The sequence below is a fragment of the Neoarius graeffei genome, chromosome 17 (assembly GCF_027579695.1).
Source record: "Neoarius graeffei isolate fNeoGra1 chromosome 17, fNeoGra1.pri, whole genome shotgun sequence".
NCBI classification, from domain to species: domain Eukaryota; kingdom Metazoa; phylum Chordata; class Actinopteri; order Siluriformes; family Ariidae; genus Neoarius; species Neoarius graeffei.
In genome coordinates, this window is record NC_083585.1 from 30,503,459 (window position 1) to 30,526,957 (window position 23,499).

Genomic DNA, 23,499 nt, shown 5'->3' on the forward strand with positions numbered 1-23,499 from the left:
TTCCTCAAGGCTCCAACTTGTTCAAGTTAGATGGGTTGCACTGGTGTACAGCAATCTTCAAGTTATGCCACAGATTCTCAATTGGATTGAGGTCTGGGCTTTGATTAGGCCATTCCAAGACATTTCAATGTTTTCCTTTAAACCACTCCAGTGTAGCTTTAGCAGTATGTTTAGGGTCATTGTCCTGCTGGAACGTGAACCTTCGTCCCAGTCTCAAACCTCTGGCCGACTCAAACAGGTTTTTCTCCAGAATTGCCCTGTATTTAGTGCCATCCATCTTTCCTTCAGTCCTGACCAGCTTTCCTATCCCTGCAGATGAAAAATATCCCCACAGCATGATGCTGCCACCACCATGCTTCACTGTAGGGATGGTGTTCTCAGGGTGTTGGGTTTGTGCCACAGATGGCATTTCCCATGATGGCCAAAAAGATCAATTTTACTATTCTTTTAAGTTCGTTTCTTAAGACACGTATTTTTAAGTATGTTACCTCGCTTGTTGACAGTTTCGGCGAACACTTCCGCCTTCTTCAAAACAGTCACCAGATGTCGAGTGGTGACGTGCCTTATCAGCTGATGTTACTCTATGGAGGCGTGAACGTCCCGCCCAATTTGACAGGTAGTCCACGCCTCCTGCTGTCAGGTCGCTGGCCCAGGACTGCGCTCCAGGTGTGTGACAGCGCGTATGCTCCCTCATCCCGGTTCATCGTCCTCTGCACCCGCTTACGTATCTCCACTGCCTCCAAAATCCAACGCTGATATCTATTCTCTTTATCTTTCAGCTGATAAGGCACGTCACCACTCGACATCTGGTGACTGTTTTGAAGAAGGCGGAAGTGTTCGCCGAAACTGTCAACAAGCGAGGTAACATACTTAAAAATACGTGTCTTAAGAAACGAACTTAAAAGAATAGTTATAATTATCAGACAATGAATTTTCACTACATAAGATCAATTTTAGTTTCATTTGACCAGAGAATCTTCTTCCATGTGTTTGGGGAGTCTGCCACATGCTGTTGGGCAAACTCCAAACGTGTTTTCTTAAGCAATTAATTTTTTCTGGCCACTCTATAAAGTCCCACTCTGTGGAGTGTATGGCTTAAAGTGGTCCTATGGACAGATACTCCCATCTCCACTGTGGATCTTTGCAGCTCCTTCAGTGTTATCTTTGGGGTCTTTGTTGCATTTCTGATTAATGCCCTCCTTGCCTGGTCTGTGAGTTTTGGTGGGTGGCCTTCTCTTGTCAGGTTTGTAGTGGTGCCATATTCTTTCCATTTTGCTCTAATGGATTTAATGGTGCTCCCTGGGATATTCAAAGTTTGGGATATTTTTTATAACCCAACCCTGATCTATACTTCTCCACAGCTTTGTCTCTGACCTGTTTGGAGGCTCCTTGGTTTTCATGTTGCTTGCTTAGTAGTGTTGCAGAGTCAGGGTCCTTCCAGAACAGGATGATTGAGACAGACATCATGTGACACTTTGATTGCACACAAGTGGATCTTAAATCAACTCATTATGAGACTTATGAAGCGAATTGGTTGGACCAGCTCTTATTTAAGGGTTTCATACAAAAGGGGGTGAATACTTATGCACACCAGATTTCTGTTTTTAATTGATGCCAGTGTTTGAAAGAAAGGGTATGCAAACCTTTGCACTCAGTTAAAAAAAGGTTGTTTCTGGAATAGACTCTGGATCCACTGTGCCCCTGATAAAGTGGTTAATGAAAATGAATAAATGAAGACGGCGTCCTGTAATGTTCAACAGTCAGTTATTTTAGTATAAAATGTCTAGACATGGATTCCAGACACATTATGCTACGTCCTGACATCCAGATAAGAGACGCTGTATTGTCTTTTGCAGTTACATGTACTCGGTAAAATGTTTGGCAGTTGATATATTTTATTTGGCTTTGTACATTAAATATTGCGTCTGGTAAAAGCACACAATACAACAGGTTCTAAATTTAACATGCTGTGCAATTTGTCTCACAGGACCATCGATGACAGAGCTAAAAGGGAAAAGTGTATTGTTTTGCTCAGAGCGTTGCAATTTTGCTCTCAATTAAATGCACGAAGGTCAACAATGCAAAGTGTCTGGTCGGATCTTTCGAAGACAGAGACAAGAAGATTGCATTTAACAAGCCATCCATGCTATAATATGAAACAAGCAATGTGCTCTCAGGGTCACCGCTCGCTCTCGCTCCCCGTCTCTCTGGCACACAGAACCACTCTCCTGATATATTATAAGAGGGGCGGATTTGATGTAGGGCTTTGTGTGCCAATATCCACGCTGCTCTGACAAGAAGGTGCACGTAGGCCTGTGATTGGCTGTCTCCAGCAGGCGGGAAGGCTGCGCAGTGATTGGTTGCTGCTGCTGTGTGTGTGCGCGCGACGCTCATTCGCGCTGGCAGCCACAGGGGACAGTGCGCTCACAGTGAGAGTCTGCCTTCTGCAGGAGAGGACAGAACACAACAGGAGGCGCTTACGCTTTATATTTATCTGCTCATTATGGATTTATGTGATGGTTGAACATAATACAGCAGGCAATTATGCTGACATTCATTGTTCGATAATTGTGTCTGTAAATGTATTCAACACGATTCTACCTTGACAGGTGGAATATTACCTCTGTAACAGGCTCACTGAGAGCAGAAATATCATATAATAATATTTTTATGATACACAACTTCACAATATAGAAGAGCTACATCGTGAAAAATGAGTTATGAAGAAATTTTTTTGTTTTTTAAATATTCAACAACACATTTTAAGTCAATAACGAAGGAAAAGGGAAGATAAAATAATTGGACACTAAACTTGAATTTTTGTACAAATCAAGTATGGGCTCTGGCATTCAATAATAGTGTTATAAAAACCCTAACACCTTACAGTAGCCACAATACACCAAGGTGCATCATGATGTTTAATATACTGTCAGCGTTATATCAATATCAGCATTTAATATTTTATTACATTTTATGAACACGAGTGTTTTAATGGGAAATATGCCACTGGTATTTTCCACATGAGCTACATCCGGGACATAGAGAACCAAAACTGTGATATAAATCTCTATATGTCACTTGTAAGGAAATTGATGAATTGTTTTGATAAATTTGGGTACTTTTTGTTTGTGAATGTGTCTATATAATAAAAAGAAAATCACACGTTGGCTTGAAGATATGAAGTTTATCTTCTCGTGTTGAAAAAGTCGCATTTTTCATACAAAATAAGGGGTGTTCACACGGCAACTTTTACTCCGGTGTAGCACCGGGGCTGCCCCGGTAGAGCGTTCACACGGTACAAAGTTATACCGGTGTAGCCCCTGAAAGCTGCTTAAACCGGTCCAAATCTAACCCTGCTCGGGAGGTGGTTTAAGAAATTTACTCCGGAGTAAATGCTAGTTTGCGGGGCAGCACCGATATAAAATGGGACGTCTGAACGCTACAGGGGTAGACTCGCTACGCGTGAGGAGAGTTGATTACATACGGGCATTGCATAATTTGCATCCTGGTATTTTGCGCTTCCAAAACGGCGAATATCAACAACAACAGAACTGCGTGTCTTCCAGTGTTGCCAGATTGGGCGGTTTTAAGTGCATTTTGGCGGATTTGAACATATTTTGGGCTGGAAAACGTCAGCAGTATCTGGCAACACTGGTGTCTTCATCCACGTTGTTTTCCCGGCGCTTGGTGATGCCATGACAACCGGGAAAAGGAAGTACATTTTCACGCATGCGCATATTTCATTTCCGCATTATTACTATCGTATAGCACGGTCGCAAAAACTGCCGTGTGAACGCAAGTGGGGCTGCACCGGTGCTAACACGCTTCTTTCTAGTAAGCAGGTTTGTGACGTGTGAACGCTCCACAAAATTTACACCGGTGTAAGATATATCGCAACAAAATACATCAGTGCAGCATCGATGCAAATATGTGCCATGTGAACACCCCTATACATCGCGGATCTGAGTGGCGCATGTAAATAATATTGGCTGGCGTTGAGTGGTATATCAGATATATTCCATTCAGCTAGCATGATACGGAATGAGTTGAAGATGAGTAGCTGAATGGAATATATCTGACAGACCACAAAAAAAAGCCAGCCAATATTATTATTATTATTATATACACACACACACACTCTTCATATCAGCATACTCACCTTCCAGCCGGTGTAGTGTTCAGCAGTAGCGTTAGCGAAGGCCAATGCTAGCGCAGTCAAGCCAGTGCTATCGAGAGCAAGTAGCACAGGCCAACGACCAAGAAACTAGGATTTCTGTCTTCACACTCTTCTTCTACGCACACTCGCTACAGTATTTTTCATTCATACTCAAGTATTCATTTCCCTCTGTAATTTACTTCTGTTACTTTTAAAATCAAAATCGACAACTACACACAACGAAGCGACCTGGCAGCTAAAATTCTCTCAAAATCTTCCGTTTTTAACGAAGCAAACCTGTCACAGTCACTCGCTAACACGGAAGCTTTATGTCTCCAACCTGTCTCTTTTCCAGTTTTTCGATGTCCGTTGGTATGTTTTTCTCTTGTAAATATGCTTGAAGAATATCTAATGACTATCTAAAGAAATGCTTCTGTGCATGAGCAGCAGAAAACTCTCATTGAATATTCACATGAGCTCCGACATGTGACTTCATGTTGTCTTGACAACCATGAAACATCGTAAACCATATTCAACGCTCATTCTCCATTGGGTAGAGCAGCGTAATACACGTAGGATAAGCGATATGGTAACAATATTGCATGCTATCAGACCAAACGAATGAAACCCGCTGGAAGGGAAAAGAACATGTTTTTATTCCATCGAAAAAGTGTCCTGTATGTATAATAATTCCTGATATTTCACTTCGATGACGTCACTCCCAGCGTTTTCTTGCTGACTAGACGCACGTTCTCAATATAGTCTCATCTCATCTCATTATCTGTAGCCGCTTTATCCTGTTCTACAGGGTCGCAGGCAAGCTGGAGCCTATCCCAGCTGACTACGGGCAAAAGGCGGGGTACACCCTGGACAAGTCGCCAGGTCATCACAGGGCCGACACATAGACACAGACAACCATTCACACTCACATTCACACCTACGGTCAATTTAGAGCCACCAGTTAACCTAACCTGCATGTCTTTGGACTGTGGGGGAAACCGGAGCACCCGGAGGAAATCCATGCGGACACGGGGAGAACATGCAAACTCTACACAGAAAGGCCCTCACCGGCCACGGGGCTCGAACCCGGACCTTCTTGCTGTGAGGCGACAGCGCTAACCACTACACCACCGTGCCGCCCCGTTCTCAATATAGTGACCCGGTTAAAAATTTAAATTCTTTGGATTAATTAGAATTTTTTTTGTGGATGTGTCCATAGAATATAAAGAACATTGCACGGTGGTGCAAAAATATAAAGTTTATCTTCTCATGTTGAAAAATATATCACTGGTTTGCTTCAGTTTTTTTTCTCTTTTTCTCGTTTCAGTCGGGCACCACCTGAACTGATGATTGCATCATCAGCTTTTCTTTGGCTAATCAGACACAAGATACGCCACCACTCTTGCTGGAGCAGTTGGGGGTTAGGTGTCTTGCTCAAGGGCACTTCAGCCAGTCCTGCTGGTCCAGGGAATCAAACCAGTGACCTTTTGGTCCCAAAGTTGCTTCTCTAACCATTAGGCCACGGCTTCCCTCAAGTTCCCCAAGTTTGCTTCGCTCACTCGTGAAATATCCATTCACCACTTGAAGATAAACTTCATATCTTCGCGCAACTGTGTAATATCCTCTCTATATATAGACCAAGGGTTATACAGAACGCCAGTCCTCAGAACCTCATTACATCTGGCACAGCTCATTAAGACATACAGAGTGAGTTGATCAGTAGGAATGTCAGGACTAAAGGAGAACTGAAGGCAAATTTTTTATTTTCAAAATTCTATTTCTCTCATTTTATTAAATATAGGAATGCATTTTTGATCGCTATTTTGTCGCTGCTATAGCAAGTTATGAGTGTTTGAAATATGCTCTGTAATATATCAGTCCATATGTCAAAGCAACGTCCGTAAACGAGATTCGTTGAGACCTGTGCGAGACATCGTAGGACGGAAGTAAAACGTACAGCGGAAATCAAAGTCACCAACATCCGCCAACGTCGTCAAAAGACGCGCACGCCCTCCTTCGAATGCTGACGTAATCAAGCCGGAAGTTTTGTTTGTTTTGATAGCAATCAGGAAAGTCTGAAAAAAGCAGGCAGTAATCGTCATTTAAACTTGTTTTTGTGCAATATTTCATTTGGAAAACAGTTTTCAAAATGGCGGCGCTGACACCTGGCTGACACTTCACGTTTCGAAGTCTCGCACAAGTCTCGTGAAGATAGCGCGGATAAGCGACGCCTGCCGTGGACCAAACGAACTAAATTCAACACGGCTAAAAACAGAATAGGCCGATAAGTATAACATTTAATTGCAATTAGTTGCCAATACGAGTCACGATATAAGGTTACTAAAACTAAAAACGTAACTGAATAACATGTTAATTAAGAAATAAAGCAAGTTTAAAAATGACTTCAGTTCTCCTTTAAGGAAAACGTCAAGGACTGGAGTTAAGAACCAATCGTTCTTGGTGATCGTTATCCTATTCTGTTTCACCTCAATCTCTTTTCTAGTTCAGGTCACTATGGCAGTAGATGCCTCCATTTCTTGGTCTGACGTTTGGAACTACTTCTGAATCAATCAATTACACACACACACACACACACCTGCTGTTTGCGTGTGGGCCGCTGGGGTTGGTTGTCTGGGTGATTTGGAGTCCAAGGTCCCAGGCTCTTATTGGAGTAAAAGTCCATGGGATACACTTCCTGCCATCCTGCCTGCTGCAGAGCTACAGCAGCCTGAAGAGGAAAGCAAGAGACAGTCTTTAAATAATTTATAACATCTGGCTTCTTCCAGCTGCTCCAGATTCACCTGCTTCCTTGAGAAGAGTCCATTTGAAATATTTTATACTAAATAAACCATATTCCTATTGTCGTTAAATATCAAATTATATACTTTGCACACATACATTGCTGATTAAGAAGACTGAAGCTGAAATAATTGCCTGAGCAAACACGCATTCAATCCCATAATGCTCCAACTGGGACTTATGAAGCAGTTAAAACTGCCCTGATTGAACGCTGCATGTTTTATTGGTGCCTTTACTGTTATTTCAGAGCATCTATTTGCAGTCACAGTGCTCAAAAATGGATCTGCCAGTTGCTGTGACTCATGATTGGGGATTTAGATGCAAGCCAGGAACATTCGTAGATTGTTCCAACACTAAAATCAGACATGAAAACCCCCAAGAGTAGTTTCAACAGTGAAGGAAAAGGAAAAAAAATCAATATATGTTTTTCTGGGCTCGTGGGCATGTCAGCCTGCCTCATGGATGAAATATTCTCGAATGCGCTGCTCTAATAGCAGAGAAAAGATGGCACATTCTGATTATGAACTGTTGTCCTGAGGACTCTTATAATATTACCTCAAACACATTTTGTTCAATAAATCCGAGCACATGCAGAAGGAAGGCATTCATCAATCCTTGAAGTGATATTCATTCCTCTGCATCCAGTCAAAATAAGGGCACACTCGAGTGCAGCATTATACTCTATAATGGAAGTTTTAAATCCTCATGTCGAGTCTGTTAACAGAGATGTGTCTCACGGCTACAAATAATAAATCAGGATTTGATGGATTTTTCTCATCGTCTCTTCAGTAAAACACACACGCCCCACTATTGCTTTCAGCCCCATCCATCCATCCATCCATCCATGCTTCCTCTCACTTTGTCTGAGCTCTTGTTAACCCAGCCTTGCAATATTTTCCCCCTTATGCTGTTTTTTTCCCCTTATCATTCTCCTGCTCTGTCTCTCCATCTTGTACCCTGGTCCATGGCTTCCTGACTGCCGTGTGCTACTTATTCCTGCTAATCCCAATGCTGAAAACTGTGTCTTATTGACTATAAATATAACATGAGATGCACTGAAAATAACCACTAGCTCCCTTCTATCTATCTATCTCTCCCTCTCTCTCCCCCATCTGCTTCCTATTGCAATAGCGAAAGCAAACACATGGGAGGAATTAAAAAAAAAAAAGAGCAAAACCACTAAGATGCAGGGGTGGAGTAGAGCAGCACTTGTTTTATATACTCCATTTGTTGTACTCTAAATTTAACGCACACCAAGCTGTCTTGGAAAGTCAGGGTCTTTATTATGAGGTGTTCTCAACTGAATTGGTCCTGTACCATATTCACTGCTACACCAGTACACATCCTGTCAGCCTTGCATAGGTTTTATGGTTAAAAAAAAAAAAAAGGATGAGAAAACGGGAGCATATCAAATCAGGAAAAGCTTCATTCTAGTGCTGCTTGAAATATGGAAATGTTTCAGGTCACAGTCACATGGCTACAGAAAAGCTCGACGCACAGCCCAGGGGCTGAACTGTAATATTCTCGACGGAAGCTGAAATCTGTGGAGTGACGAGGCTTTATTGAGGCTCGATCTGAAAAACACAATCGCCGCAGGGTGAGCTTATGGTAACCAGGGTCGGGTTTGTCATGGAATAAATCAGAATGCACTCGTGCACTTATCACATGTGATTAGAATGAGAGACAGGAGGAAAGCAAGTGAATATATCGGCGAATGAGGAAAAAGGAGACCATGTAGATGGCTGGACAGCGAGAGGCGCTATGGTCCTATAGTGAAGCACAGAGCCCTTCTAATCTCTGAACACGTCGCCCTGCTCTCCAGATATGCAACAAGAAACATGCAGGATAGATCAATAGATACGAGTGTAAACACACACACGTCCTGGAATGAGATTTACTTAAGCACATCATTTTCCTTTTAATCCCCCTGGCAGACAATGTGTGGGGATATAGCTATCGCTCTGTCCGTCTGTCTGTAACCATTTTAGTTTCCAGAGCATAAATCAAAAACTATTACGAATTTTTTCACTAAACCTCACAGTTATGTTAAGTGACTACAGGAGTTGTGCCTTTTGACATTTTGGGATTTCTGTGATTTCTATTTTTTCAGTTTTTCCAAGCAACCACTTCAACTTAGGAAAATTTGGAGTGGGGTTTCATGTGTGTGTGTTTTGTGTGTGTGTGTGTGTGTGTGGGGGGGGGGGGGGGGGGGGGGGGTGATATATCATCTCCTGATGACTCTTGTTGGGTTAAGTGGCAAAAACGTGACCTCAAACTGAATAAACCTAGTGTCTAAATAAGGTAAAAAATTAATAAAACTGTAATTATTTCACAATTATTTGCTGAGGGCAAAGTGAATATCGGTGAATAATAACTGAGACAAAGTCGAAGTTATTATTCATCGATATTCACTGAGCCTGAGGCGGATAATTGTTTTAGTAGGAGTGCTTCTGTGAATACTGAGAAACTTGGGGCGGGCAATTTGGCAAAAAATATATAAAAGATGTTGGGTTTTGGTATAAATACGGCCAAATGATAGTACCACATCCCATGTGAAAGGTACACAGCAGAGCTGCGCTCAAATGCTTTTATATTTTTCAGTATACAACACTAATCACATCCATCATTATGTGAGATATGAACTATGTGACAGACAGACCAGCTGCTATCTGTTCCTGTAATCCTTAAGGATTTTGTATAAATGACAGAAAATACTAACTTGTAAATTTTTCTCTTAATTTGGGTGTGAATGTAGTCACAATACTTAAAGCTAGACGGCCTTTCGATTTCATAACATCGGTGAAATTTAGTTCCCTCTGAAATTTGGTCATTGTGATATGATATAACGGAGGATGATGAGGGATAAATAGAATAGGGTTGATTGTTATATTAGAACTAACTTAGTATATGGTATATATTTATTTATGGGGATAGTTTATATATTCATATTTACAGGGATAGGTATGTAGTAGATATTTATTTTTGTAATTATATATTTATATAGATATTTATGAAGTGTATATATGGTATATAGTATATATATTTTTTTGTAATTATATATTTATATAGATATTTATGAAGTGTATATATGGCATATATATATATATATATTTGTAATTATATATTTATATAGATATTTATGAAGTGTATATGAATGTAGTATATATTTAATTTCGTAATTAAATATTTATATAGATATTTATGAAGTGTATATATATGGTATGCAGTATATATTTATTTTTGTAATTATATATGTATATAGATATTCATGAAGTGTATATATGGTATATTTTTTTATAGGAGTATTAATGTAGTTTGGATTTCGGGGTAGTTAAAAAGGGGTGGGAAATTAAAGTATTGTACTTCTTCCCACTCCTTTTTCGAACAATGTGCGGTGTTTTGTAATGTCTTAGCTCTTTGTGTTATTTCATTTATTCTTTTTTTTCACTTTCTCGTTTTCTTTCTTTTGTATGTACAAATAATTACATACTTTTTTTTATACATGTTCGAAATAAAATAAATTCATTCATATGTTGATTTCTGTAACATCTCACAAAAAACCAGGCCATTCTGTGGCTGGGAAGTTATTTAATTTGAGGGGATTCCCGAGCAAATAATGTGCATGAAATCACTTGCTTTGTGCAGTCAAGCAGACAGAGGAAGTCTGTGTGCGCATGCGCAGGTTTACCTTCTTCTTTTGGGTTTTACGGCAGCTGGCATCCACAGTGTTGCATTACTGCCATCTACAGGTTTACCTTTGACCGTGCGCTGACAGTTCCATCATTCTGTCGCTAAACGAACAGCTGATCACACCGAGGTGCTCGCTGACCGCCGATATTTATTAGTTTGGTCCTGCGTTTCCTTTCCTTCGCAACATAACGTCTTTTCTTCTCGCTCTCCGTTACTGTAGTCGGTCTTTCACGTTTCATTCGCACACTCACGTCCTCCATTTTTCTCTCCTGTTTCAAATTTGTATCCCACAAATGCCTTGCGCAAATGGGGAAAGCCCACCACGTGATGCCTGACGTAGTATCTTGAATTGGGTCATGGTGAAGAAGCAGAAAAAAATAGCGGAGAATTTAGGGCCACGTGGCCTTAAATTCATTAATTGTTCTATTTAAAAAAGCGAATAAAATTGGAAGTCTGCGATTCAAGTTCAGTAGCTTTCGGTCCACTAAAAAATAACTGTCAGGGAAAAATTTTTTTTTTATGACCTACGCTTGAAAAATCTGAAAGGCAGTCTACCTTTAAGCTAATAACTCCGCTAGGTCTGTTATTTTTTGTGCATTGTCTTTTAAAGTCAAAATCAAATGGCTTATTGTCTAGAATTCGGCTTCATCAGTAGACACTTGTTGGTGGAATTGTAGCCTGCACTGCAGAACACTCTTCGTTCGAACCAAGGTTGCACGTGGGACAAGCCAAGTTAGCCATTTTCACACTTATTTTGATTTTTTTCCAACAACTAAAAAATGTCAGAGAGGTCTGCTGAATTTTTTCACAGTAAGCCCCAGGGAGGTCTTGCTGTATGTACAGGTTTTAGATCTGTCCACATTACACAGACCTAGAGATGGCTCTGGGACACACGTTTCTCAGTATTCGCAGAAACACTCATAAAATACACGGGCGATTGTTAAAAAAGTCCAATTAAAAAAAATATTTAAAACTTCAAAAGTGGCATGCAAGTGTAATAAAGTCATGCACAGGCTTGTATCACTTATATATGCTGACTCATATAAAATACTTTGTTTTGAAATTGATAAAATAAATCACAATCCCACCTTACCTTTGAATGGTTTTAGACCAAACTTCATAGCATCTTTAGTGCTTTTAGGAACAGCATTTTCTTTCACTATTTATAATTCTTCCTCACTTACGGTGACGAAGTGATTGGCCGCCATTTTGCCGAGTTGCTCGAGGTGATTATTGAGAAATAGTCTGAATTTCTCGACCAATCAGCGTGCATGATTTCCTATAATCACTTGCATATTTACAGTGGTATGCAAAAGTTTGGGCACCCCTGGTCAAAATTGCTGTTACTGTGAACAGTTAAGCAAGTTGAAGATGAAATGAGCTCCAAAAGGCATAAAGTTAAAGATGACTCATTCCCTTTATATTTTAAGGAATTTTTTTTTTATTTTCATCTTTTACATTTTCAAAATGACAAAAAAGGAAAAGGGCCCGAAGCAAAAGTTTGGGCACCCTGCATGGTTAGTACCTAGTAACACCCCCTTTGGCAAGTATCACAGCTTGTAAACACTTTGTAGCCAGATAATAATCTTTCAGTTCTTACCTGGGGGATTTTCACACATTCGTCCTTGCAAAAGGCTTCCAGTTCTACAAGTTTCTTGGGCTGTCTTGCATGCACTGCTCTTCTGAGATCTATCCACAGATTTTCAGTGATGTTTAGGTCAGGGGACTGTGAGGGCCAGGGCAAAACCTTCAGCTTGTGCCTCTTGAGGTATTCCATTGTAGATTCTGAGGTGTGTTTTGGATCATCGTCTTATTGTCATCCTCTTTTTAACTTCAACTTTTTTTTTTTTTTTACAGATGGTGTGATGTTTGCTTCCAGAGTTTGCTGGTACTTATTTGAATCCATGCTTCCCTCGACCAATGAAATGTGCCCTGTGCCACTGGCTGCAACACAACCCCAAAGCATGATCGATCCACACCCATGCTTCAGAGTCGGAGAGGTGTTCTTTTCCTGGAATTTGGCACCCTTTTTTCTCCAAACATACCTTTGCACATTGTGGCCAAAAAGTTCTATTTTGATTTCATCAGTCCACAGGACTTGTTTCCAAAATGCATCAGGCTTATTTAGATGTTCATTTGCAAACTTCAGACACTGAATTGTGTGGCTAGGATGCAGGAACGGTTTTCTTCTGATGACTCTCCCATGAAGGTCATATTTGTTCAGGTGTGGCTGTTGTGTAGAACAGTGCACCACCACTCCAGGGTCTGCTAAATCTTTCTGAAGGTCTTTTGCAGTCAAACAGGGGTTTTTATTGGCCTTTCTAGCAATCCAATGAGCAGTTCTTTCAGAGTTTTCTTCATCTTCCAGACCTCACCTTAATCTCCACTGTTTCTGTTAACTGCCATTTCTTGATAACATTACAATCTGAGGAAACAGCTACCTGAAAACACTTTGCTACGTTCTTGTAGCCTTCTCCTGCTTTGTGAGCATCAATTATTTTATTATTCAGAATGTGAGGGAGTTGCTTAGAGGAGCCCGTGGCTGTTGATTTTAGGGACAAGTTTGAGGAGTCAGAGAATTTATACAGCTTTGAAATCTGCATCATCTGACCTTTCCTAACGAAGAATTTGAACAAGCCACAGCTCAGTAAGCTAATTAAGGTCTGGAACCTTGGAAAAAGTTACCTGAGAACTCAAATGTATTGGGATGCCCAAACTTTCGCATGGTGTTCCTTTTCTTTTTTCACTCTCCAGTTGTACAAAACAAAAATAATACACAAATCTTGCAGAAAATGCTGAAAAGAAATGTCTCGTCTTTACCTTTATGCCTTTTGGTGATCAGTTCATTTTCTGCTCACTTAACTATTCACAGTAACAGACATTTTCAGCAAGGGTGCCCAAACTTTTGCATGCCACTGTATACTAAAAGCTGATATTAGCATTTGTATCGCATAAAACATGGAAAGTGAAAACTGTGTTGAATATCACAAGGAAGCAATGCTATCATTTTTCATGAATGTTTCAAACTCATCTGAAACTGTGAAATCTGAAAAAAAAAAAAAAAAATCTCTCAAATCAGAAAAATGGGACGATCCTTTAATCCCCAAAACTGAATTCCTGCATATTCACTACACCGTATATCCTCTGTATACAGGGTACATCATAATGGAGCTGGAGAAGATACGGAGCGCATTCTATATCTGATAGATGACACTTTGAGATTTGTGCCTGACACATCTTGTAGTGTGATTTTGTATTTTTGATGCATTCTTATCATGAAGAAACAAATCCACACACAATTCTATCTACTTTCACCAAGATTAAAGTTATGGCACCCTTGCCTAGCTCTGCAAGACACCATTACTACAGGACAACAATCTCACTGTATCTTGTGCTCAATTGATTACTTTCACATTACCCATAATGCTTTGTGCCTTTTTTGTCAGGCTCTAAGGGTAATGGTGGCTCAGTGGTTAAGGTTTTGGGCCATGGACTGATTCCAGAAAAATAACTTTTATTACTTATCTATGTCTGTTAGAATATTTTTATTCTACAGCAACTATGCAGTTGTAAAAGCAAAATAATTATCAGTAATCATGCCAATTCATTACCGCCCATGACCTTATCATAGCAGTTAGGCGTATCCATGTGCACCTGAATATACTGCAGCTAATTGACTGGACCGCAGTGTAGAACTTGAGGTTAGAGAAGCAGGTCTGGGACCAAAAGGTTGCTGGTTTGATTCCTTGGACCGGCAGGAAAAATGTGCTGGTGGGGGGAGTGAATGAACAGTGCTTTTCCCTCCCTCTACCTCCATGGCTGAAGTGCCTTTGAGCAAGGTACCTAATAGAGGTCTGCGCGGGACAGAATTTTCAGTCCCGCTCCTGCCCGCTCCCGCATTGTGCAGTCCCGCTCCCGCAAAGAATTATGATTTTCAGTCCCGCTCCCGCCTGCCATATTTTGTCCCGCTCCCGCCCGCAAATCCTGCATGATGCAGACGTTCGCGTTATTTCTCACAAAAGTTCTTGTCATTGGCTTGGGGAATTAAACATGCTGAGCTTAGCTGAGCTCTCCACTGACCGATCCTTCACCTAGCGCACGTAGCGAGGGTGCGCGTTGCCAGGCGGCATGCACAGCTGAGGCTTTACAGAGATACCCAACACACCTACCAAAATCTACAGTGGATATTAAGAATATTGTACAGTGCACATAGCTTATATGTCACTCCTCACATTTACATTCTAGGAAATACAAGTAGGCCTATAAGAAATTAATATAATTTAAAGACACAGCATGATGGTGCCCCGCCCCCTACTTTGAGTGGATTTGAGCATAAATATCTACAGCTCACGTTCAGGGGTGCGTTTCCCAAACAACCAACCAAGTTAGCATTAAACCAATATGGTACGATGCAAGTTTGAACTAACATCCAAAAAACGACTGTTTCCCAAAGCTGTAGTACCAACTTGGTCTGAACCAAGTTGATTTGAACCAACACAGTTCAAACCACGATGTTTTCAGATGTGTTCGGATGGTCTCGTTTATTGTCGGAATTCAGAGAAACAACCCGAAGTTGGCTGACAGTGCGAACGGCATTTCACCATTAAATGACCGTTAAGCCAAATTCCATAGACATAAATTAATAATTTATAAATTTTATTTTAAACACGTTTTTAGTTAGCGGGACTGCAGCTTATCACCTCTCCCGCCCGCGCCCGCAATGAGCTTTCAAAATTTGTCCCGCGCCGCACTGCTTTGCGTCGGGTCCCGCGGGACTCCTGCGGGAGTGCAGGGCTCTAGTACCTAACCCCCTACTGCGCCCCGGGCACTGTAGCACAGCTGCCAGCTGCTCTGTGTGTGTTCATTACCGTGCTGTAATCTATATGTGACAAATAAAGGCTTCTTCAAAAAGCCCTGTTCTTCTTCTTCCTTGAAAACATAATGCAATAGTAACATTAACTAGAACTTAATTTGCTGCTTAGCCACTTATGTTTGCTACTGGAATCAATGCTTAGCCTAACCTGGCATTAGCAAAGAAATCCTAGATAAACATATCCAGTTAATGTTAGCAAATTAGTGACGCTTACTTCTACATGCTTTTTTTCAAATTAGATGGAGTTTAATTTGAATAGTCTTCTAGGGAGGCAAAAGTAGATGCTTCATTTTATACGAGTCTTTGCTGACTCCAGTGAATTGACTACTTTCACATTACCCATAATGCTTTGTGCCTTGGGGGGTAACCAAAATATAAACAAACTAAAACACCATGGCATTGCACACTGACCGTAATCTTTCAAATTTAAATCTCCTTAAAACCTTCAAAGAAGTGTCAAAACTAACTAAACCAAAACTTAAAGAAATCTGCAAAGCCTTTTCTGTGGACTTCGAGAAATCAATCGGTAAAAAAGCGCTTGTAAATATCGTATTGAACATCTCTACTTTGAGTGACAGCGAGTCAGCAGCTTTCTTTGTCTGTTAACACGGGTGTTCCAACAATTACTGACCTGCACAAATTAAAAGATTGGCAGAAGAGCTGAGAAAGATCGACACTGATCATAGACGAATCCACAGTGAAATGAATTTTGCTGGGTGCTGGTTACGACGAAAAAGCCGTAAGAAAATACAAAACACTTCGTGCATTCGAACACAAGCAAGGAATTCACTCAGTCAAGTAAACACAGCAGGACTGTCAAATTTAAGTTTAATTTGATTTTGATTTCCTTCACTCTGATTTTCCTCGAGTCAGGGCTCGACATTAACAGTAGCCCGATTGCCCGGGGCTACCATTCAATAGATTCGGACAACCAGACTCTCACAAATGCTTGCCCAATTGGGCAACTACCCAAATATGTCAACTTGCGTGAAAAACAATGTTTATTCATTCATATTACGATGAAATTCCATCACGATTTGCGATTGTTTGACTCGGAAAGACCGCGTCCATGTTATCATTACGGGATGTTCAACAACTAGCGGAATTCACATTTGCACATCGCGGGCTTGCAATGCAGTTTCCCATTGCTAATAATTATTGCATAGTGCATATTCAGTGTTCTATTCAGACCCTCCAGGATTTCCCGATGTTGCGATTTGCAACTTCAATGCAAATTCAACCAATCCCCGCGAATTCAGGGTGGTGTTGCAATTATATCCAATCACCGCAACTTTCCCGCAAATTTGACCAATCATTGGCGTCATCTTGAGGTGACGTCGACAAACTACGTTCCACCTTACTTCCGTGTATAGATAGTTTTCACATGACGTCACAGAGTCGGGGATTCCCTAGTGGCGGCCATCCTGCGGGTCAAGCTTACCGTACGGGTCACTGAGCACACATTGTAACGCGCGAGTACAAAGTCTTCAAAAGAACCCAAGCAGGCTATTTAAAGCTAGCAATGGTGCACACCTGTTGTATTCACGGCTGTCGTAATAGGTCAGATGATGACGTCAAGCGGAGCTTTTATGGAATTCCCACTGTACGGGAGCACGAAGGCAGGCAAACAAACTCAGCATACAAAGGAGGACTCTATGGCTTGCGAGAATCAACCGCAAGGATTATCAGCCTTCCAAACACAGCAAAGTCTGCTCCGATCATTTTACAAGTGGTAAGTTGTTTAAATAAACAATCAATTGTGTTTAAGTTTGTTTTTGGAAACCAAAACATCATGTGAACAATCTCTGGAGAATGCCTAACTGGAACCGCTGAGTGTACGTTTACACTGTAATGTACACTTAATATCGCTCGTTTGTCACATTTCTATTTGAAACTTGTCACTTCACTCACGCAAGGGTCATTTTTGAAAAACATTTTAGGTCTATTCTGTATGATTTGATTTGTGTTTGGGATGCAAACAGCGCGCCTTTTGGCGGATGCCGCCTGAATCGTGCAGATCCGATTTTTTTTTTGGGGGGGGCGTTGGAGTGTCTGATTATAATTTCAAAGTAAATTCTGTATTAAAATTACTAAATAAGCAAATCCGTTAGAGTCCATGAAAAAGGAAGTATAAGGATGAGAAAAAAACAGTTTAAATTGCAAAGCTGCGCACATTTGTGCAGCCCGAGCGGTGTGCAGGACTGCGCAAATGTGCGCAGCTTTGCGATTTAAACTGTTTTTTTCTCATCCTTATACTTCCTGTTTCATGGACTGTAACGGATTTGCTTATTTAGTAATTTTAATACAGAATTTACTTTGAAATTATAATCAGACACTCCAACGCCCCCCCTAAAAAAAAAAAAAAAAAATCGGATCTGCGCGATTCAGCCGTGAAAAAGGCAGCATCCGCCAAAAGGCGCGCTGTGAATATATAAAATTGTATATATCAGACAGCCTTTAAAGTTTGATGAAGTCAGTTTCAGGCTTTGGAGCAGGCTTTGGCAGTTTCAGGCTTTGGCAGCCCTGCATAGTCACTTGAAAATGCATCTTTGTCCACTTCGTAGGGGTCAATTCCCCCAATCAAGGCCAGTTTGGCTGTATACCGCTGTCGTGAGATATCGTCTAATGTATCTATATACTTCTGTTTGCTTGATTTTGCCGACATTGATCTTTATTTTAGAAAACTGACTATATAACTTCATAAATTCGTCCGAGATAACGTAGCCGGTAATGGCGATGGTCCGTTTTGTTTGCCCCACAAGATGGCGGCTGGAGGGCGTTCCCCGGAATGCCGTGACGTCAGTGAAAACTATCTATACGTTCAAGAGAAGCAGCATGTGCGCAGTGTTGCGAGATTGGGCGGTTTTAAGTGCATTTTGGCAGGTTTTGAACATATTTTGGGCTGGAAAACGTCAGCAGTATCTGGCAACACTGCATGTGCGAGTCAGTGTTTATATAGGCTTAAATTCTGTTACTGAAACTGTGTTATGTTTACAGTGAAGGACTGTGTGCACTTTATTTTTTTTACTTAATACAAGAAATTAATAGATGCCAACATTTTTGCCAAAATGGTATTTTATTTTCCATTGTTTAGGCAGCTTCAGCATCATACTGTGAGATTCTGTTCAAATTGTTTTTTTCCTCTATGAAGCCTGAGCCATTTATTTTATTAGTTTATAATTATTGTTTAATTTAGTCTTCAGGAGAGACTGCCTGCACACAGTACTAGTATTAATAGTTTTTTTTCTTACATGAAAGCTGAGGCATTTATATTATATTTTAAGGTAACTTCATGTTGTGCTGTGAGGTTCTCTGCACTTTAACTTTTGTACCAACAGGTGCATTTGGATAAGTAAAGCCTATTTTTCTGCATTTTTGTAGTCCTAGTAACCTTCTATATTGGTGAAGTTGTTTATAGGACCATTTCTCAGTGTCTTTGTTTTTTTTAATCAATAGTTTTTCAGTAATAACTTAATATTTAACATATCACTCAATTTTAATCACAAAAAGAGAAAATCACAGCAATTTCTCACAACTTTCACTTCCTCCCGCAATGTAATCGCAACAAAAACCTAAAAAACACTGCAACTTTCACTGCAATTTTTTGGAAAAACCCCGCAACATCAGACATTTTAGCCCGCAACAATCACAAAAAAGGCCCGTGGAATCCTGGGGGGACTGACTATTGGTATGTCCTTCACTACATGACTAATTACCGCATTACTCGCACGGGGCGCTAGTGTCAATGCTTGTTGATACAGACAGCGTCTGAGAAGGTTGAATAATAAATAAAAAAATAATATGTAATATTTGGGCAACCGGGCGGCACGGCACGGTGGTGTAGTGGTTAGCGCTGTCGCCTCACAGCAAAAAGGTCCGGGTTCGAGCCCCGTGGCCGGCGAGGGCCTTTCTGTGCGGAGTTTGCATGTTCTCCCCGTGTCCGCGTGGGTTTCCTCCGGGTGCTCCGGTTTCCCCCACAGTCCAAAGACATGCAGGTTAGGTTAACTGGTGACTCTAAATTGACCGTAGGTGTGAATGTGAGTGTGAATGGTTGTCTGTGTCTATGTGTCAGCCCTGTGATGACCTGGCGACTTGTCCAGGGTGTACCCCGCCTTTCACCCGTAGTCAGCTGGGATAGGCTCCAGCTTGCCTGCGACCCTGTAGAACAGGATAAAGCGGCTACAGATAATGAGATGAGATTTGGGCAACCATGTTCTGAGTTCGGGCAACCAGATTTCTACAAATGGTTGCCCGAATGGGCAACCATGTCTCAAAGTTAACGTAGAACCCTGTCGAGCTCATATACTACCAGATTACGACAATCTTTGGGCTGTTAGAGGAAGCTGTTCGGACTACAGGGTCAAATACTACATTCGATCTATCTGCAGAAACACTAAAAGGTGAAGTATATCTAAGCTTACTTACACTGCATCGTTTGCGTTTTGTTTTGGGAGTTGAGCCTTCAATAAAGTTGCCCTTTTCAGTTCTTTGACTTGTCCTTGTTTTTTGGTTTTTCACACTTTTCACGACTAAACACAAATACAGAGGGGTTGTACAGTAGGCTTCATGATTTGGATCATCAGACTTTACTCCACCACTGAAGTGTGGAGAACACAGTCGCGTGCTGTCTGTCGGTGTAAAATTCTGCAGGCGAATTCTGTCTAACCGGGCTTTTCGACGCTTAGCCTCTTTAGGTATTCTATAAAACTTTAAATCAGGAAAAGTAATTTTTCCCCATGTGAATTCAAAGAAATGACTGAGGTTATCTGACTTGGTAAACAAACATACCCCCCAAGGCACAAAGCATTATGCGTATGTGAAAGTAGAGAATAGGAGTCTCAGAGAATAACAGAGCCATGAACTCATAATTCAACTGAAAAGATGCTCGATGCCCATTTTTCTTTTTTGTGTCAAAACCGAACTCATAAATTGAGGGGGGTTTTTTGTGTGTCAGATAACAAAAAACCCAGTTAATAAATTTTGAGTAGTATTTCAATAATCAATTTGGTAGTGAAATAACAGATATTTAAAAGTAGACTAATTGTGTCCAACAGTAATTACAGCCCTGGTGTCCTTGTTAAATCCAAGGTTAGATCCAAAGGGTAGGATCAGGGGTCACAGCAAATTGAACCCTTCCTGGAAATCTTTAACTAGAGCACTGACAGTCAGACAGAGACCCGCTTTTTAATCACAGGGCACTCATGCATATAAAATAACAAGGCAAACCAATTTTCCTCTTGGGAAAGTGGAATTCTGGCTTATTCGAAGCATAAATAAGTTCCGAGACGCTGTGTCGAGTGAGATCCAGGTAGCAGGTGTAATGAGATCTCTTCTCTCTGCTTTAATAGTGAAAGGTGCTGAATGCAAGATGTGTGTACCTCATAGGGAGACAGCAGAGGCTTGGAGAACGCCGTGCCCCAATCGACTGACAGACGAGGACATGCGATCTGAACCCATCTGCAAAGAGAAACAGGGCAAGAAAGATAATGAAATAGATTAAAATGGGAGATTACTGCATTGCCGCGCAGCTCAGAGTCCACTGCTATAAATATGAAAGTCCATTTGCACAACCCTAAGTAGCAGAATTGTTTGCTTTGAGCTGCTTTTGTCTTTATTAAGCAGTACAAAAGAGAAACTGAGAGGGGAAAGGAAGTAGAGGAAAGGTGGACCAGAATAAATATAGCAGCATGCTCTTGGGAAAAAGAGATCGGGGGAAAACAAGAACGGAGAGGAGGTGGTGAGGGAGAGGTCATATCAATCAGTGGTATCCAGGGACCCCAGACGTTCACAATGCATAGGCGGGGGGATTTGTATGTTTTTGAAAAAAATGTGATGGAAGCGATAGGAATCACAACTCCAGCTATCAAAATTATATTTATTATTTCATTTCTACAGTTTGACTGGTGATCTGAATGGGTTTAATCCAAATCTCAAGAACTCAAAAACAGGCAAGTCTTTAAATTCAAATCAAGTCAACATGGACTTTATTGAAAGCATAAATAAAGTCCAATGTGTTCTGTGAATGGAAAGTTCAAGAATCAAAAGCATGTCTCTAATATACAACCAAATTATCTTTGTGAACATTTGAGCAAAGAGCCCAATATTTGAAAAATTAGATTGTTTATACAACCCCAATTCCAAAAAAGTTGGGACAAAGTACAAATCTCATCTCATTTCATTATCTGTAGCCGCTTTATCCTTCTACAGGGTTGCAGGCAAGCTGGAGCCTATCCCAGCTGACTACGGGCGAAAGGCAGGGTACACCCTGGACAAGTCGCCAGGTCATCACAGGGCTGACACATAGACACAGACAACCATTCACACTCACATTCACACCTACGGTCAATTTAGAGTCACCAGTTAACCTAACCTGCATGTCTCTGGACTGTGGGGGAAACCGGAGCACCCGGAGGAAACCCACGCAGACACGGGGAGAACATGCAAACTCCACACAGAAAGGCCCTCGCCGGCCCCGGGGCTCGAACCCAGGACCTTCTTGCTGTGAGGTGACAGCGCTAACAACTACACCACCGTGCCGCCCAAAGTACAAATTATAAATAAAAACGGAATGCAATAATTTACAAATCTCAAAAACTGATATTGTATTCACAATAGAACATAGACAACATATCAAATGTCGAAAGTGAGACATTTTGAAATGTCATGCCAAATATTGGCTCATTTGAAATTTCATGACAGCAACACATCTCAAAAAAGTTGGGACGGGGCAAAAAGAGGCTGGAAAAGCTAAAGGTACAAAGAAGGAACAGCTGGAGGACCAAATTGCAACTCATTAGGTCAATTGGCAATAGGTCATTAACATGACTGGGTATAAAAAGAGCATCTTGGAGTGGCAGCGGCTCTCAGAAGTAAAGATGGGAAGAGGATCACCAATCCCCCTAATTCTGCGCCGACAAATAGTGAAGCAATATCAGAAAGGAGTTCGACAGTGTAAAATTGCAAGGAGTTTGAACATATCATCATCTACAGTGCATAATATCATCAAAAGATTCAGAGAATCTGGAAGAATCTCTGTGCGTAAGGGTCAAGGCCGGAAAACCATACTGGGTGCCCGTGATCTTCGGGCCCTTAGACGGCACTGCATCACATACAGGCATGCTTCTGTATTGGAAATCACAAAATGGGCTCAGGAATATTTCCAGAGAACATTATCTGTGAACACAATTCACCGTGCCATCCACCGTTGCCAGCTAAAACTCTATAGTTCAAAGAAGAAGCCGTATCTAAACATGATCCAGAAGCGCAGACGTCTTCTCTGGGCCAAGGCTCATTTAAAATGGACTGTGGCAAAGTGGAAAACTGTTCTGTGATCAGACGAATCAAAACTTGAAGTTCTTTATGGAAATCAGGGACGCCATGTCATTCGGACTAAAGAGGAGAAGGACGACCCAAGTTGTTATCAGCGCTCAGTTCAGAAGCCTGCATCTCTGATGGTATGGGGTTGCATTAGTGCGTGTGGCATGGGCAGCTTACACATCTGGAAAGACACCATCAATGCTGAAAGGTATATCCAGGTTCGAGAGCAACATATGCTCCCATCCAGACGACGTCTCTTTCAGGGAAGACCTTGCATTTTCCAACATGACAATGCCAAACCACATACTGCATCAATTACAGCATCATGGCTGCGTAGAAGAAGGGTCCGGGTACTGAACTGGCCAGCCTGCAGTCCAGATCTTTCACCCATAGAAAACATTTGGCGCATCATAAAACGGAAGATACGACAAAAAAGACCTAAGACAGTTGAGCAACTAGAATCCTACATTAGACAAGAATGGGTTAACATTCCTATCCCTAAACTTGAGCAACTTGTCTCCTCAGTCCCCAGACGTTTACAGACTGTTGTAAAGAGAAAAGGGGATGTCTCACAGTGGTAAACATGGCCTTGTCCCAACTTTTTTGAGATGTGGTGTTGTCATGAAATTTAAAATCGCCTAATTTTTCTCTTTAAATGATAAAT

General features: G+C 41.2%; 1 protein-coding gene across 2 annotated transcripts in view; it reads right to left on the reverse strand.

Moving 5' to 3' along the window:
- Positions 1-885: 885 nt before the first annotated feature.
- Positions 886-23,499, reverse strand: part of dph1 (diphthamide biosynthesis 1) — a 309,721-nt gene continuing 287,107 nt past the window's right edge. For both annotated transcript variants that reach the window (XM_060898077.1, XM_060898076.1), the window contains 3 exons: positions 20,897-20,975; positions 6,753-6,884; positions 886-2,444 (listed from right to left, as the gene is read on the reverse strand). In XM_060898077.1, the coding sequence (XP_060754060.1) occupies positions 2,391-2,444; positions 6,753-6,884; positions 20,897-20,975 (265 nt within the window). In that variant the 3' untranslated portion in view covers positions 886-2,390. The remainder of the gene's footprint in view (positions 2,445-6,752; positions 6,885-20,896; positions 20,976-23,499) is intronic.